General features: G+C 40.1%; 2 protein-coding genes across 2 annotated transcripts; one reads left to right on the top strand and one right to left on the bottom strand.

Annotated features, from left to right (window-relative positions):
* Window positions 1–3,176: 3,176 nt before the first annotated feature.
* Window positions 3,177–4,973, top strand: LOC108875609 (cholecystokinin). The gene is made up of 3 exons (XM_018664630.2): window positions 3,177–3,327; window positions 3,420–3,701; window positions 3,860–4,973. The coding sequence occupies exons 2-3, from the start codon at window positions 3,422–3,424 to the stop codon at window positions 3,934–3,936; spliced, it is 357 nt and encodes a 118-aa protein (XP_018520146.1). The 5' UTR covers window positions 3,177–3,327; window positions 3,420–3,421; the 3' UTR covers window positions 3,937–4,973.
* hap1 (huntingtin associated protein 1) lies at window positions 4,109–17,231 on the bottom strand. The gene is given in 15 exon segments (XM_018664622.2): window positions 4,109–5,828; window positions 7,179–7,281; window positions 7,534–7,722; window positions 8,297–8,634; window positions 8,851–9,069; window positions 9,788–9,999; window positions 10,233–10,307; window positions 10,415–10,545; window positions 10,634–10,712; window positions 11,127–11,235; window positions 12,095–12,189; window positions 12,293–12,409; window positions 12,647–12,723; window positions 16,683–16,800; window positions 16,802–17,231. Coding segments are annotated over 15 exon segments (2,358 nt in total). The 5' UTR covers window positions 16,883–17,231; the 3' UTR covers window positions 4,109–5,413.
* Window positions 17,232–18,203: the final 972 nt, after the last annotated feature.

Genomic DNA, 18,203 nt, shown 5'->3' with positions numbered 1-18,203 from the left:
TCTTTAAGTGATTGACAGAAGAATTTTAAAAACCTGGCTCAGTCTTCTCTGGAACACGCCCTTCAGGGAAAGTGAAAGATAACACTTTGCATGTATCTGTGTTGTGGCAACTGTACTACTGATATTACAGAAATAGCATATATGTTTTTCTTTTTCAGTATTCTTACAGACATTTCCTGATGAGTTCCATTATCTATACCGCTTATCCTTAAGGGTTGCAAGGGGGCTGAAGCCAATCCCAGCTGACATTTGGCAAGAGGCAGGGTACACCCGCTGGCATATATAGACAAACCATTCACACTTACATTCACACCTATGGGCAACTTAGAGTCACCAGTGAACCTGCATGTCTTTGGACTGTGGGAGGAAGCTGGAGTATCTGGAGAGAACCCACACAGACACAGGGAGAACATGCAAACTCTACACAGAGAAGAACCCAAACCCAGAACCATCTCAAACAGTCAGCACAGCAGCAGTCAGTGTGGCCTAAACTGTGGCTCTTTTTTTTATTGCTTTGATTGAAAATGCATTCAATCACCACATCTCTCAAAATTCATGATCTATTTTCTCATTCAAACTCAAACACCATCAAACCTCTGTGTATACAGTGTTAGTTTAGTAGGATGTAAATGGTACATTTACATACTGTTTTAATTAATAATAATTTCATTAATTTTTTAATTAATTTTCAAAACTAAAATTCAAACTAAATTTACATTCAGAACCAACATAACACAGACTTAATGTAGATTAGACTGGAATTTGCTACATTCTGGTACATCTACATTTAGAAAGAAAAACAATGCATAAACTCCTAACTGACCGGGAAGTGACTGATTAGGAAGGGGGACAGGTGAGGCTGAATCCAGATGGTTTTGTAATTGTGTGGGACAATGTGGTGTTTCACTGTTCTCTCTCAGTCACGGACTCATTTACAGCCCATCCCAGGATGGTGTCACCTTTCCTTCCACCTTACCCTCCATTCTTCAACCTCTTTGGAGGAATTCTCTCCCTCATGGAGATGGAAGGTCAATGAACAGATGTCTCTCTTGGACAAAATGATTGTTGGATGTCTGGATATACTGTATCTGCAGGAGATCGCTAGAGTGGATTAAACGATTCTTTCAGGTGTACTGAAGAGAGGACAGAAGGTGTGATGATGTGGATGGCAACTTGTGGCCAAATGTAGATGACAGGGTTAACTACCACTGTCATATTTCTGTATCTGTAGCTATCCCATACATGGACAATGCTTGCATGATTGCACTGATTTATTTCTGCGACATACAGTGTAAGGTAGCACAATCCATGAAATAAAGAATGGTCCTTTTTGTTGTAATGGATTCTTGGTTCATACCAAATAAATAATTAAAAGACAGTCATGCTCCATATTATGATGCATTGCAATATTTGTCTCCCAATAAGAAAATTGAAATGACCTAAAAAAACAGAGTTGTGATACCAGAGCTGATCAGAAGTGAAGTGAAATGTTCTGGATGAAATTGTTGTGTTGACCTGTTGTGAAGAGTTAGGAAAATGAGAGCTCAGTACAGAGAAATGTGGGTTAACTATAGTTAAAAAAAATAATAAAATAAAAAAAAAAAGAACTGTAATGTGCAGCATAAATATGAACAGAATTAATTAACTTGTTATCAACAGCATATAATTAATAACCACAGCCTCAGAATGTGGCTTTTTATCAGCCTTTTCTCATATTTTTTTCAGCAGTAAACCAAAAAGCATTTTCATTTTTCTATAAAAGTCTGTCTGTAAAATATAACTTAAAACACTTTTTAAAATATTGCTGTTATTGTGTATTTTTTGGGACATGATCAGGACCAAAAACTGAAAGACAGAGAGAGAGCTTAGCAGCTACACTAACACAGATGATGAAAAAAAATGTGGTTTTACAGACACAATTACGCAACCACAAGTCTATTCACTACTGTAAGTCAAGGGACTCACAGCCTGTCACTAGTCTTACAAGTCTTGCAGCTTTTTATTAAGCATTGTCTTGGTTTTCACATAACTGAGAAGACACAAGTTAACATGCAGCAATGAGCATCTTACCTGATAAAGTGGGTGTGTGCACTTTAATCAGACCCGTGCCGTGTCTGGGACATTTATGAGATTTCAATGATGGGTGTGTGCCTCTTCAATCTAATGAGATTGTGAATCTAAAGGTCAGCATTGTTTTTTCCACCAAAGGATTATTCAATCTACTAACTGAAGTCATATATAGTTCACATGTCACAAACCACCTGCAGGGTCATGTCCCTAAAGTGCACAGTTTAGCCTATTAATCCCCAAGTAACATGTGTGGATTAACATGTGCATTGTCTGATCTTCATTGTATCCGCTGTCACTCATTCTTTTTGCATAAATGAAACAAATCGCTCATTGCAGATTTAGCCACCTGTCAGTCCACCTGACAGATGATGATGGTAGAAAATATCTGAAGGCCATTGTTTCTGCTTTATAGAAGTTACTCACTGCAGATTGTCAGGGGAAACAAGATACACACGACAACTGGGCCACTTGTAGAAAATCTATACAGTATGTAAACAGCTCTAATGTCAACCACGCTCTGTTGTATTTTGACTAAAAGGGTAGCATGAGCCTCATTTGGAAAATCCAGGGCACAACATAATGTGATGAAGGTGATAATCACATCCACCCAATCACTGAATTGTTCTCATTCCCTGTTTTTCACATGAGATTTATCCACATTTACCTCTGTTTTCTTACAATGAAAAATGAAATACTTGCAGTCAGCAGCACAAGGAAATGGAAAACTATTAATTTGCCAGTCTTGTTCTAACATGTGTTAGAATAATAGTAACTACTAATGCTTACAGTGAAAACATCTGATTACAGAAAACCAGTTGGCAACTTGAGAACACCACCTGTTTTCAGCCTCATTGCCTCACATACTTGTGAGTGAGAAACAAGTCTGTGGCTGCATAGTTACATCAGATACTTTGTATTGGTTGAAAAGGGGCTCTAAAGGAGTATTGGATTTCCAGTGTAAACACATTGACTCATTTTATAGTTATTGCAGGGCAAAAAATGGCCCTTCCAGGTGAGTGAAAAGCACAATAATGGGTCGGTGGATGTAGTGGTCCGTTTCCTTTACGCACATCCTCCCAAATGCATCCGTCTCCCAATCAATCAGCGAACACTGTTATCTGTAGTCTTTGATTTTAGGCCATATCACTCACACAAGCAAACTTTTGGTATAAAAGGAGGGATCTGCTCAGGATCACCAGATTTGCACCAGAAGCATCGCTCCTGTTGTTGTGAACAGATCTTATCTTATCCTCACAGGTACAGTAACTTTCTCATTTTCTATAGTTATTAGAGATTATGAAGTATGTTTTTTTGTTTTATCAAATACGTTTCTCTCTTTCTTTGTACAGACATGTCAGGGAAAGTTATTGTGGTATTTGCACTGCTGGTTGTACTGCTTGTATCCAGTGCAGCCTCCTCACCTGAATCCTCTGCAGCTGGAGAGGCTAAAGAGGCTAACACACTACAGCAGCTTCTGGCAAAGAGGAGGAATGCACAAGACATGGCCCGCAGACAGGAGCCCGCAGCTGCGGCGCCTCCTCAGACTCGTTCTGGGCAGATGAGGAGACGGGCACACCTATCAGAAGACGAGCGAGAGATTATGACCAAGCAAATAATGCAAGCAATCTCAGGTATGCCTGCAGGGTTTGGGTGTGAAAGTTATTTTCTGATTGTTGCTTTGTTTTCCCTTGTGTCAGTTAAGATAAAGTGAGCAGACATCTAAAGAGATGCGCAGATATGCTGTACTGAACCCTTGTGTGTGGTTCATATAGGAATGGTTTGTTCACAGAGATGATGAACTCTGAGTGCATGTCGGATCGGGACTACCAGGGCTGGGTGGACTTCGGACGCCGTGATGTGGAATGAGACACAACAACAGCCACCTGAGAGCTTGCACTTTGCTTTTTTTGTTCAGATTTTATGTACAGGAAACATTTTACTGTCCCTGCAACTTTATAAATAAACTCTTTGGCAGAATTATCACAGTTGTTTTATCTGTTTATCTGTCAAGAGGAAATACACAGACATATAAACTATACTGGATGAAAATGCAACATTTTATTCACAGGTGGTACAATTTATACACACGCTGACGTATACATACATATGCTGTGATTCTAACAAAGACTACAACAAACAGTGGTGCAGAGAAACAGTGGTTTGGTTGATTTAAGTCAGAACACAAATTATTATAACCTGTGTTTATGATTTCTTCCCTTTTTAATCCACAGTATCCTATGCCTTTTTGCTACAGTTGATTGAAGAGACATGCTGTTAAAATAATTATGACCTCTCTTCTACTTGTATTTCTTTCAACAAAAGATTCCCCTTAACACCATGCAGAATTCACTTTGAATGCCCAACATGATTTTTGATTTCATTTATATCCCAGCAGTTTTCAAAATTCCTGATGACATGAAATACAGCAGATTTGTACAAGCACGATTTTCATACACATATTGCTTCTAAAAGTCATATTCACTGTCTTTGATGCAGCATGGCAAACCTGATTTTAGTTTATTTGGTGAGGTTTGGCTCAGGATAATAATAAGTCCACAAAGGTCAGGCATTGCAACAGCTCAGAGGTGATGGCTGCTATGTGAAAGCTGGTGGTGAAGCGAGGGGGATACAGCTAAAAGGATGTCGACACGATCAACATTATTCAGTTCAGTCAGTGTATCATCTGTTCCCAGTTTGGAGCAGATATCATTGCAGTGCTTCTTTATCAATTTCTCAACTTGAGTATATTTGACAATCTTATATACAATATGTTTTTTTCAGTGTAGCAGCTAGTAAGCAGGAAGACCAGAGTGTATTTTAATGCATCTGAAAGATCTTCAGTGTGACAGCATTGGCTTGGTTTGTGGTTTTAACAGATAATAATTTACTGCACATGGTCTTTTTCTTAACTTCTCCCTACTGATTTTTCACTTTGGAAAACTAAAACAATGACAAGTGGTGAAGTTTTTTAAAACCAGTGGTAGGGAACACTGTAAAATGACATTCACAAAACACTGTATAAAAAGTTTTTTTTCTTCATCATGTTTCTTTTTTGTGTAAAAAGCAATGTGTCAGTCAGACAGAGTGGTGATAAAGTGATTGTCCTGAGATGAAGATGTTAACGCACACACACACACGCACACAACAGTTTATCTACTGTACATTCATAGAAAAGAACAGTACTATACACTATCGACAACTCAAAGTATGGCTCCTGTGCATTCTGTGACTTTTATTTTCAAGACACCAGTGTTGTGGCCCTGAACTGCACAGTGGGAATCAGATGGCTTGATGCAAAGTCACTACGGTGAATGAGACAAGTTAAGTGATGGATCAGCCCTCATCAGACTTTCAGAGGATGCCTCACTCCTTCTTTCTCCTTGCGACCGCGCCCCACCATCCCCCAGGCTGCCACTCTGTGCAACCCAAGACTCTGAAGCTTCCCCACTAAGTTCAAGCTGAAAATGTTCCTTTTTCCCCCCTTGTCTGATGATGAGCCTCCATTTTTGTCCTTTGCTGTGGAGAATGGAGATTTTGTACTATGGCTGTAGGAAAGGTTGTGGTGAGGATAAGGAGAGGCTGAGATGCCACGCTCTTGAAGCAGCTGAAGGAGTCCCAGTGATGAGGTGGTTATGTTTCCTGTGGCGGTAGTGGTGGTTGTGGTCCAGCCTCCAATGCCAAAGTGCTGCTGGTGGGGCGGAGATGAGGTGCTCACGTGCTCACAGTTCCGGCAAGATGGCAGGCCGAAAGAGTGAAGGCTGCCAAGAGAAAAAAAACAATGGTTAAAAATAAAAATAACACACGATAGATAAAATAACTACACTGTTTGTTGTTGTGCAAACATGCAAGGTCTTACACAAATAATAAAAAACAAGATGATGTTTTCAGTTAGGCTGAGTCCACATGTACACAGGTATTTTTTTAAACTCAGTCCACGTGAAAACACAAAAACATACTGTCAAGTGCTGTCAATGACATTCCAAACCAACAGGCGGCAATATAACCCTTACTGTTGGCCAATCAAAAACCTGGAAAAAAGTTATTGGCAGTTCTGGTTCAACAATGATGGCACCAGGGAGATACTCAGTTTTCCCTGTTGTCCAACTGAAAACACTGTTTCTGAACATCTTAACCTTGGAAGGAGTTTTGAAAAAGTTGAGTTGTCCATGACGCAGTCTGTATGTGGTCAAAATGTCAAAATGAACAGAAAAGGCTATGTTTAAAAAAACAATACCCATGTACGTGCAGACTAGAACTCAGTTAAGTTGTTGTTAGTGTCTGTCTGTCACTGCTGTAAGATGAATAAACATGATGTTAAGATGAAAACCTAGAAAGAGCAAGAGACATTACAACATGTAGTCTATCAAGCCAAGTATATGTGGGGAGTTAAAGTTAGAGCAGATGAGACAGTCTGACAGCTCTACATCATAATAAAGCGTTAGTAGGAAGTGATGGGTGTATATTTAACAGAAGCAGAGCACATGATTTTTCCATGAAGTAGCCATGACCATTTCAATTAGGTCATGGCAACGATTCTTAACATGTGAATCTCAGACCTTTAACAAAGTATAAAGATTTCCTTTTTGAAAATTTAGGCAGAACGCCATCTTCAATGTTAACCAAGATGTTACTGAGTTAAACATAGTACAGTGCTTCCATTGTTAATATTCAAGACATGTATCGAACATTCGTCGTGCATCCGTGACCCCCGATTCTTACTTTGCCCCGAGGGCTCCTTCTAAAGTTGGAGAAAGGGCCTCGACAGACGTTTTCTGCTGCTGTGGGAGTAAACAGCAGAAGCTGTTAAAGGGATAAGTAAAGCAGCAGGATGGAAGATAGGAGATCAGCAATATCCACTCTTGTTTACTGAAAGTGTCACTGCAAAACAAAGTTGTGGGTTAATGCATAAAATTCTTTTTACAGGAGTTCCTTGTTTGGAGTTTACAGTAACTCAGGTCCATCACATCAGAACAAAATCAAGTACAAGCTCAAATTTAAATTCATTATCCAAGATGGAAATTCACCTGGTCAGGACTGTGAAAAATACGCAAATACACAACGACAACACAACATGCTCAAAATACAGAAATGGCACTGCATATTCTTACCTAGTGGAGAAGGTGGGGATGAGGAGGGAGGGTTGGAGGACTTGGCAGGTGGTAATGGTATGTGTGGGAGAGGTCTGAGGGAGGTTGGGACCAGATGGAGAGACTGTGAGGTCATGGAGGGAGAAAGGCACGTTAAACTACAGATTGAAGACAAGGCACACGCGCTATAGAGACAAACGAGTACAGTAACTACACTAATACTGCACAATGAATGGCACACTAAGACTGCTATCTTGAACTATTTAAAGCAGAAAACATGGTTTTGAGAGGGCCTTTAATGAAGTGAATAGGAATGACAGAGGCAGTGGAACCATCTGAATGCTACATGTGTACAGTGTGTTTATGTGTGTCCTACCCATGCCATGTGCTCCTGAGAGCTGCGATAGGTCAGGTTCATCCTCCTCCAGGTCGTTCAGGCTGTAGACATGCTGTATGTCCACCTCAAGCTCCCTGAAGTCTTTAGTCAGGACGCCTGGGCGTGGATGCAGGATGCCTCCCAGGTTTGGTTTGGCCAGCTGCTGCCACTGATGCAGAGTCACTGAGCCTGATGATTAGAGGGTCAGAAGGGACTGTAGTTGAAGGACGGTCTACTACGAACCAGTTATGTTAGTTAGTTAGTTATGTTAATGATTTACTTATGATTGTTTTTCTCTTGACCTGAAAAAAAAAGTTAAATTGTACCCACATTTTCTACATTTGTTTTGTTTTTTGTGTTTAGGTTTTATCTTTCAAGTTTTTCAAGTTATGTTTTCATTGTGTTCTGTCATTTGAGTGGCCTGTGAATATTCTCATTCATCCAGGTCATAGTTATCTCAAGGAAGTTTTAAACTTCCTTGAGATAATCGAAGGCAACTGGACTTAGTCCAGGCTGGTCCACAGTGTCAATCAAATGTAGCTAGATATCATAAAGTAGTATTTTGTGATTGAGTAATCAAACTTTTGCCTTGTTTCCACTTGTGAGTATTAAATTTATTCTTTTTTAAATAAATGCTTTCCACCTGTGGTATTTAACGGGATGTCTATGCTTGTCTTGTTTGGATTTTTACCAACACAGTGTCAGAAGCTAGAATAGGTTCCAATAGTACTAATAAGACTTATTATGAAGCTGAAGCTTTTACCTTCCAGAGGTTTGACGATCTGCAGGCGGTCAGGCAGGTAGGACCTGGATCCTGATGAGGAGCTACAGGAGTGCCGTGAGCTGCCGTTGGAATAGTTAGTTCCCGTCGATGCTGCGGGGCTGGAGGCCAGACTGTCGTTTGGTGTCAGGAAGCCACTTGAGCCCTCGCCTTCCTCGCAGTTTGCTGCCAAGGCACGGAGTTTCCGCTCACGCTCCACGTCAAAGAAAGGCCGCTCAGAGGAGTGGTTCTGTTGGCGGGCTGAAAGGCTGCGCAAAGCAGCCTCAAGGTCCTGGCCTCCTGGTGTGCCTGGCTGGCCCAGACGCTTTGGCCCACTAACACTACAAGGAGAACACATGACAATATTTTAACTGTCTCAACCCTGTGGATCATTTCCTTTAGTGGGTTGAGACAGTTCATGTTGCAAAATCGTGCACTGTTAAAAGAAAGTCTTTTTAACTTTTTTAAAGTCGTTTTTAAAAAACAAAAGATACTAAGCAGTATGAAATGTGGAATTTGCCATTTGGTGTAATAGTGAAAGTCCAACTCCAACACACCTGTTGTCTTCTTTCTGAGCATGGTTGGAGCTGGGCTTGTCCTCCAGGGTAAGGCTGGCATTATCAGAGCCATAGTAGCTAGTTCGGGGGGTGCTGGTACAACTGGACCGAGCAGACACGGGGCTGGAGCCCGGAAGCCCCGGAGAGTGGCACCGAGACCGCAGCCTCCCGACCTTGTTCACCACCTTCACTGTTTCAAACACACGCCACGGGTGGTTCCTGCCAGGAGAAACAGGGTGTAAGTGTTCATCAGATCACACTCCAATATTCATTTCAGTCATAGATCAGTATTCCTAGAAACAAAGATTACACACCAATGCAAACACCGTCTTAAACAAGCTCCAGCAAGAAAGCTGTGGTAATTATCATTAATTTTTTAGAGATGATAAAGAAGCTGTATATGTCTATGTTTGGTGGTCAGGCTGAGACAGAGGTAAGAGAGAAAGTGTGCTGTTTCATTTTCATTTACACTAATTGTTTTGCTCGAAATAAAAGGTTCATTAGACTCCAACATCTTGGTCAGAACTTTCTCTTGTCAGTTTTATTAAAATAGCATTAGCAGCAGTCAGCTTGGATTTGTGCCAGTTAAAATGAATTCCTACAGTGACAAGTTTCTTTTTTCTTTATTTACAGGACAGTGAGAGAGACAGGAAACAGGGAGAGAAAGTGGGGGAATGACATGCAGTAAAGGTCCAGCTGGATCGGGAGTCGAACCAGGTTCTGCCTGCTCAGACCACTAGGGCCCACATGGTACTCACCCTAACCATTCAGCTATGAGGGCACTCCCTAACAGTGATAAGTTTTTGCGGTGGGGAAAAAATCCACAGAGACTTCTCAAACCAGTCCTGCAGCATATCCCATTTTCTGCTGTTCATCCATAAGCACAAATCTTTGATGACTTGCATAAAGGAAAAATCTTCTTTTCAGACAGACTCACTTGTATTCTGAGGGTGCTGGAGTGTCCAGGCCTTTGCGGAAGGTGCCCTCTATCTCGGCTGCCAGTGAGTCCATGGGGAGGACAGAGGCCAGTGCGGTGTATCGCTGCACCGTGCTGTTGGGCAGGCTCTTGTTCCGCAAGTTTTTAATGTCCTCTCGGGCCTCGCAGAGCATGTCCTCACACTCTGAGTACTTGTCCTGTAGGTCCTTGAGCTGCAGACAGGGGGAGACAAATCAATCAAACTACATGGCAAAAAGAACAAATTGTATCACTCACAATGTACTCAGGAGGAGCTGAACATCATATATTACAAGAAAGTGCTGCAGGTTGGCTTGTTTAAGCCCTCTGTGTCTACATCCTGAGAACCACTCAGCCATTAAGAGGGAGAAACAAAGCTGAGTATGATGTTGAAGTCACTGAAAGTATTTGAGACTAAGTGTCTTGCCTCTGATTTCAGTTTTATCTGGCTCTCACGGGAGGCACTCAGGTGCTGGTTCAGCTCCTCATTCTCATGGGTGAGCTAGAGGGACAGAGAGAATAAAGTTAAAAGAGGTTTACTGTGACTTGACATTAGTCTACTTTGCTTGGAGGATTTGTGTGTGTGTTTGTGTATGTGTTCCCCCTCACCGCTTTGCAGCGGGCTTGCAGGTCCACAATCTGAGCGAGCAGCGAGCTGATCTCCTCCTGCTGCCGCACAGAGTCCTCCACTTTCCGTGCGAGCTCCTCTGACAAGTCGACCACCTGCTTGTTAACAGATGCTGAAAACACACAAATCAGATAAATGCACCTGTACTTGAGTTACAGTTACATTATTTTCAGTTACTGAATCAAGACGGTCACACTTACAGAGCTCCTCCACACACACCATCATCAGCTCCTGTTCTTGCTCCTCGTAGTTTGTTGTTTCTGTTGTGAGCTCGTTAGCCTGCAATGTTGATGCCAAAATGTCATTGTTCATGCTAGAGTAAGCATAACTGTATTATGTTGTATTAAACTAATCATAACTAATCATACATCTCTGATATTCATTTCAAAGCACTAAATCCATTTCTTTTATTTGTTAAATTCACATCACCAGCACACCTGATTCAACCCTTAGCTGTGATAAAATGATATGTGAGACTCAAAATATTGACTGAACATATAATATATATTGTGAATAAATGCTACAGTAAAATGAAAATATTTGATTAGGATTAAAACAAAAATGCTAAATAATACTTAAAGCTACATTTTAGACTGACCATAAAAAGTGACAATGAATTTTTTGAAAGCGTCTTATTTCATCTTGAATGCATGAGCAACTTTCCTTTCATGAGAACTTCATAACGTTGCATACCTCTAATCTCAGTTTACGATTCTCTTCCTCTAAACCCTTCAGTTTCTGCTGCAGGAAGTCATAGTGGACGAAGTTGCTGAGAGAACTGCAAGATTCATTTCTTTTTATCCTGCAACAAGGAAAAAAACAATGTGTCTGCATTACATCAATTCACCTTTTTTCTCTATTAGAAATAAATAACTTACAAACAATACAAATGATTTTTTTACTCTTTTGCAAATAAAGTCACATTTGCATTAACATAACTGTAAAGAGCTAATTGTGAAAAACTAATTGTGAAACTATACCAATGAATTCTTGATCTGAAAACAGAAAAGGGGCTTGTTATATCTGCTTATATGTGCTTCACTTCTTAAGAATGCAGAATACATGAAAACTAATGGACAAACATCAACTTTAAAGAACTAAAGAAAAAAATCTTAAAAGGCTTAAGTGGCCAGTTACAAGGAAAAGAAATGAAAAGAGAACAGTAATGAACAGTGGTAATGATTAACTGCTGATGGGTAAGAGTTTAGTAGGAAGCTTAGCCGGAACTTTGAGAGGATCAGTGGAGATGTTCTGACGTATGTTTACTTATACACACACTCAGTGTACTGAGCAGCAGCAGTATGGACACAACTCTCTTCAGAATGGGCATTAAGGAACATTTAGGGATCTCTTTTATTTCATCAGTATCTACTGCAGAATGTCTACCCTATCACCTGTTTTGTGTTGGCACTGTGTTACACTGCAGCATAAATTAAGTGTTTCTTTCAATTTTATGTTTGAGGAATAAGGAAATAGGAATGATTAGACCTTGCAAATCTTTTCAAAGTTGCTTGAAAAACTTCATTGAGCAAATATTGACAAATTTTGTCAAAGACCCACGTTGAACTATATGACATATCAACAAGTAATGATGCTAAATATTACCAGTGGTCATTTCTCAGCCTCTGTGTATGTACAGTAAATGTGTGCGTTGTACTCACGGTGAGTGAGATTCAGCGTTCTCAATCTCCTCGGTGCTCGCATAGAACTGAAGGAGGTCGTCTCGCATTGAGAGCTCATGACGGAGTTGAGCAATCTAGAAAATAAGCCATGATAACTTGAGCTCAGCAGACAACTGTGTAGCATTACACATGTAATTCAGTATGACTGTGGAGTGTGTGTTATGAGGTTTGTTATACCTCCTCCTTTGCAATTTCAAGCTGTTCATCCAGCATTTCATTGCGTGCTGTTAGTTCTTGGTTCTGCTTCAGGAGGGACTGACCGATCCGCGCTGCTAACTCTAGATCCCGCTCTTTCTGCAAAGTAACACAAAATACAGCATTTATTCTACTAAACACTATCTATTGGACATTTTAATAGGACATTAATTTTATTTTTTACACAATAAAAGCTTTAGTGAGGAAATCACAGTTGCAGTGATGTTTTTTGACCTAATCTGATTGGACTGATAAAAAACAAACAGTGATGGTCAGTGAGTCGGATAAGTTTAATCCTCTTTAATCCCGTTCATCTGCTGAGTGTCTCTCTCTTACCTCCTCAAGCAGGTGGGTGACTGCCTTAATGTCATGATACGTCTTGGTGACCTGGCCCACTCTGTCTGAGCACAGCACTAAGGGAGGAGGGAGAGAGGGATTTAATGAATGGAGGGAGAGACAGAGCTGTAGACGGCACAGAGAGGATACTGCAACAACACAGCCTTTCAAGACGGTTCTCATGGGATAGGAGTTAATAATAATAAATAATGTATCTATAATAATATGATCAATAATAACAATCCAGCGGGGAAGCTTTTTGACTTTGACTTATCTCTGTTTCTGTTTTTAAACCAGCTACTGAACAAGCCAACATTACTAAAAAATAAAATGACCAAAAGACTGAAAACTGATTTTTATGTTTTATGTTTTAAGTTTGTTGATAACACTGCTTCTGAGTGGTTACTTCACTTTCAAAAAATTAACTTCACATCAAATCACTTGTCCAGTGCTGTTCAGTCTCTTTCCCTTTGATTTACTATTTAAAAAACTGGAGGGTTTCTGTTGCAATTCTGGATGTACTCCTCTGATAAAAATGGATTATGGATAATAAGTATTTAAAACTGGATTATTATTCATAGATTACATTATCAAGTAAACAAGAGAAGGAAAGACAGGCTGCCCTCTTGAATATGCCTTTGTCATATAATTATTATTCAATATTAACCTGTAACAACACTAATAATACAACCAGGCCGAAAACTCTGACAGTACTGTTTGTATGAATGACTTCAAATAGAGCACACTTCTCCCTAAAGTTTCCAGAGCTACAGGCCACAACATCTCCATGTGGTCAGCCAGATACTGATCCTCTTAGCTTAAACCTTTTTAGCCCAGATAAGACACTAATAAAGACCTCGTTCTTCTGGATACCAATATAGCTCGACAGGAGAACCTGCCAGGTCTAAAGAGTTCACACCAGCAGGACATGTACAGTATGGAGGGGATAACAGTGACTGGCTATTGACCTGCAGCTTTGTTTACATCCTGGAGAATGGTTTGTTTATGTCCATGACAATAAGGGTGAGGAGGTGTGAAAGATTATTCATGTACTCAGTGCAAACAGGTCTGGTATTGATGTACCAGGGTTATTAATTAAAGCCTATTAATATACTGTACACGAGCCAAATACTGAAAAGTAATCATTCAGGACTCACATTATAAACAGTAACATTTAGGAAACTGTCTGCAATAGGAGATAAATGCTTTTGGAACAGGAGTCACTCACTTAAGATGAATACAATCTTTTAACATCCGATTCATGTTGGTTTAAGGAAGTACATTTGACTGGATTTCTGCGCATCCCTGAACGACATTACCTTTAAACCAAAATCAAAATCACTTGTGTAATCTCACTTCAGTAGAGAGCTTAGCTGCACTGAAGACATGGGAAGTTGCCATACAGTAAATTAATTAGATTGAGGTACTTGAATTCAGCCTGGAAACACAGTGACTGGATAGCTATATCAGTTTCTAATCAGCCTAATGGAAAGAAACTAACCTTGGCCTGAAATAGTGCACTGTAAACTATAGCTGCCCATGAATTAAATAACATTAATAAAATCTATAGCTCTGTGAGGTGATTTATAGTGTGGTAGAGGTAATGTTTTCATGATCACTAAGAATACTAAGGAGAAATATAGTAACAACAATGCTTAAAACATGTGACAGCGAGAGCACTTAAACCTATGTCCTAAAAAAAAAAATCACAAAAGGTTTTTGCAGGAAAAATGTCAGGTGGGCAGCTAACGGTAATCATCATCATGTGTCATTGTCACTCCAAGAAAAGATGAATCTGGGACATCAAGGTGACAAAAGTGACAAATGATATTGGAAACTCTCTGTATAATAGGCAAGCACATTGCACAAGGGCAAAACCATGAGAGCACTGGATGTCCGACAGAATCTGCCATTACTAGTCAACTTTCAATCACAGCACAGACCAAACAATCATGCAAATAAACAATATCAGTCCAGCCTAAACTACACATAATTCAGACTCCTTGAGCACTAAATGGTTAATTATGTTATTGATGTGAAATACTTTTATATAAATGAATAATGTTCAAGATAACAGTTCCACTCAAATCCTATTGTACTTTAAGTGGATTGCAGCACATGTGCTAAAAGCAAAATCAGCAGGACTGTGGAGAGGTTCCAGATACTGTACTGTAAATGAGCACTGATCTACAGTCCCACACACACAATATATCCAGTCCAATGCTAAGTTACTTAGTTTGGTGTATGTTACATCTTGAAAATTCGAATGTATTGTGAACTTCAGATCAATGAATGTATACTTCAGCGAGCACTTAAACCGTATATTGGCAATCTCACTGGCTGAAATACCTGATCTATTTCCTCTTGACACAACTGCCACAGCACAGAGCTGATCAAGGAAAGAGATGCCGCTATGCCAGCGAGAGGTTTTAGGGTTTGGGCTGAGCTAAATCCAGGCAGCTACCCTAAACAGCTATGTTAACACTGTTCCCTCTGGATGAACGTCGCTGACGTCTGTTATGTTGTGGGGATTAGACAGGCATGAGTGAGCTCCAAGAACAAGATGCACATTGATCACCTTTTGATCTCTGAAGGGGCACACTTGACAAGATTGGCAGGGGGCTAAAATTTGTCTCACAGAGCTTCTTATTATAAAGCTGCCTGGGCATTTTTTTAGACCAGTGAAAGAGAGAACAGTTTTAAGTGTATACACATTTCATCATAGAGAAATGTATAATACATTTTTATCACTGATTAAGATGGATTTTAGTGTAATAAACATATCCACAAAATATATAGCACAAGCTAAATCATCTGAAATTTAATCAAATTTATTATCCTGTTGCATAACAGAAAAGCCGCAAATTTGTGTACAATGTCCTCTCTTTCTGGAGGGGTGCCCATGTCGCAGTATTGGTGCGGGTGCCTATCACATGCCAATTTAGACAAAGGACTCCCCATATTGAGGAGGAACAGAGAAGAATCCTTGCTCACATGAACTGCTCTGTTAGGACAAAAGATCAGTGTGAGTGCCTTTGTAATCTTAGATTTATGACCATGTTCTTCATTATAAGCACATGCATCGATTTGAAAAATACTGTAAAAAGATTAAATCATGTTCTACGCCATAAACCAAGCAATGCCCTCAAATAATCTTTTAGAAAAATCATATTTTTGGCACCAGAGAGATGCTTGACAATACTGGACTGAAACTAGGGCACCAGCACAATTAATGTACCTGCAGTCTTTGTCCTTCTGAACCACAGACCACAAAGTAGTCTCATTTGACTGTTTTTAATTCACTATGCATAAAAGCATAATGTCCCCACTTAAGTCAATAAAATGAAATAAAACACATTAATAAACTAAGTTAACTATGCCAAGGGGAAAGAAATAAGAAAAAACTGAAACTGCAGCGTTAAAATACTAGTCCCTATATCTATAGCTCTGACCTCCATGAATCAAACAGAGCAGTACAAGAGAAAACCAAGATGCACATTTCTGCCAATAACAACTGCTTATATGTACACAGGGACTGATTGAGTTGGTGCAGAGTGTGTGGTCACACACACAGGCTCAGTGACCTTCACCACACTAGTGAGGAAAGATTCTGGCTGAATACAGTAACAAAACTCCACACATCTCAGGGCACTTACATATCGAACTAAAAGTATCCTAATGAGAAGAGCTGCAAACATGCTGTTGATCGGTAATTATCATTTGCATGATGAACCTTCAATGACATCACTGCGCCCTGCGGTACATGCACTGCACTATTAAGTATTTAGGCACTTCAGATAACCAAGACCTCAACAGTGCACTATACAACTACACACACACACACACCAAAGAGCAATATTTGACTTGCAGAATACAATAAACAGATTAACAATGACACTTTCTAACTCTTGTTTTATATCTAATTTTTTAAAAAATTTCTCCTTTAAGCATGGGCTCTACAGATCATTGATCTCTCCTGGTGCATGCCACCTGCCATCTCTTATCCCCTGAAACATCACGCGCTGCTTTATCTCACCTTGTGTCACCTCCCTGCAAAGGCTGTCACTGTTGTTGTTATTGTTATTATTATTGCTGTTGAAGCATTTCCTCTCCTCTTCCACTACTTCATCCACAAGAATGAAAGTGCTCTTCTCCTTCTTCCTCCTCCTCGGACGCAGAGGAGCTCCACACCTCCATGATAACCGGAGAAAAACTGCCCTCCATCTCTCCGTCCATCGTTTAAATTCCTTCTTCTCCTATTTCTACTGTGCGCTGGCTGTGCTGTGACAAATCAGCTGTCTCACAGGCATCATTCTGCCTCCCTGTGTGTATGCGAAAACAGTATCCACCAGCCTACGTGAGTGGGTGTATCCACCTGTGTTTGTGTGTGCAAGAGAATCTGAGCTGCTTGGTGTTAATATATAATCCCTCAGACTGTAAGGGCCATCTGTCGTCATGCCTGCCTCCGTTCACCTGGCCACGTTGGACTACCGGGTAAGAAAATAAGGGGAGGAAGAGGAGGAGGGGTGAAGGAGGAAGAAATATCTCAACTGCGAGTGACAAAAGCTGATACTGATCACACCGACCTTGCCAAAGCACAAAAAGATAATGCATCATGTAGTTATAATAAAAAAATAACCCAGGATGGGGAAGTTGATGCAGTATAAAAGGATGCTGCACAAAGACCACCCACCCCTGTGAAGTGATGGAGATGGTAGGTTCCGGCTGTGCCAATGAGCTCCTTTTATTCTGCACATACGTAACAGCAGATAGAGAGAGGGCTCTGCGTAATACTGGTGCAGACAGGGCCACACCCACTTTACAGGGGTCTGATGGAGGCAACTGAATGAAAACAGTCTGAGATTTTATGTGTTTTGACTGGGATTATTATGAGAAAACCACAAGAAAAAAATACTAATGTTTTGGGGGTCACATCAGGCCTTTGATTCTCTCTATTCAAACATATTTCCCCCAATGTTAAAATAATGATTCCTTTTGTGTAATAATCAGAAAGTCCATAATTAGTCCAAGTAACTGTGGGGGGGGCAATTTCCACACAATTTCTAGACATTTTAAAATAAAATCTGATCAGATGATTGCTTTCTACAAACAGATAATAAATAATTATTCTCTTCTCTAACATTATTATGGAAACTCCAGAAATTGTCTTTTATCTTGTATCAGTTTTGACTTCATTCCAATCAAGATCACAGAACAATAAAGGACATCCAATGAATTTTCCGGTGAACTTTGTGCTACAATGACCCACAGTCATTCTATACCCTGTCATCATATTCACTTGTCCTGTTTCTGTCTCCTTCTCTGTCTGTCCCCATGCCTTTGCAGTTGATAACCCCAGACACAGCAGTTTCTTAACAATAAAATATTAACTTCCTCATTCATTTTTCAGCCACAAACTGACTCTTTCCAGGTCAAATACTGCATGCAAGAGACAGTACAGACGTAACTTCGCCATCTGTGCTATCATATTTCCTCCTGCATTCTGTCTGTGCAGACATTTGTTAGACCCTGCAGAACAACATCTTTGAAGGCAGCA

The sequence above is a fragment of the Lates calcarifer genome, linkage group LG5, assembly GCF_001640805.2.
Source record: "Lates calcarifer isolate ASB-BC8 linkage group LG5, TLL_Latcal_v3, whole genome shotgun sequence".
NCBI classification, from domain to species: Eukaryota; Metazoa; Chordata; class Actinopteri; family Centropomidae; genus Lates; species Lates calcarifer.
This window is presented reverse-complemented; position numbering and strand designations above follow the sequence as displayed.

Excerpts from the sequence above, each read along its gene's own strand:
- LOC108875609 (XM_018664630.2), top strand. The coding sequence starts at position 3,422 with ATGTCAGGGAAAGTTATTGTGGTATTTGCACTGCTGGTTGTACTGCTT. Across the intron at positions 3,702-3,859 it reads AATAATGCAAGCAATCTCAG|AGATGATGAACTCTGAGTGC; the intron begins GTATGCCTGCAG and ends GTTTGTTCACAG.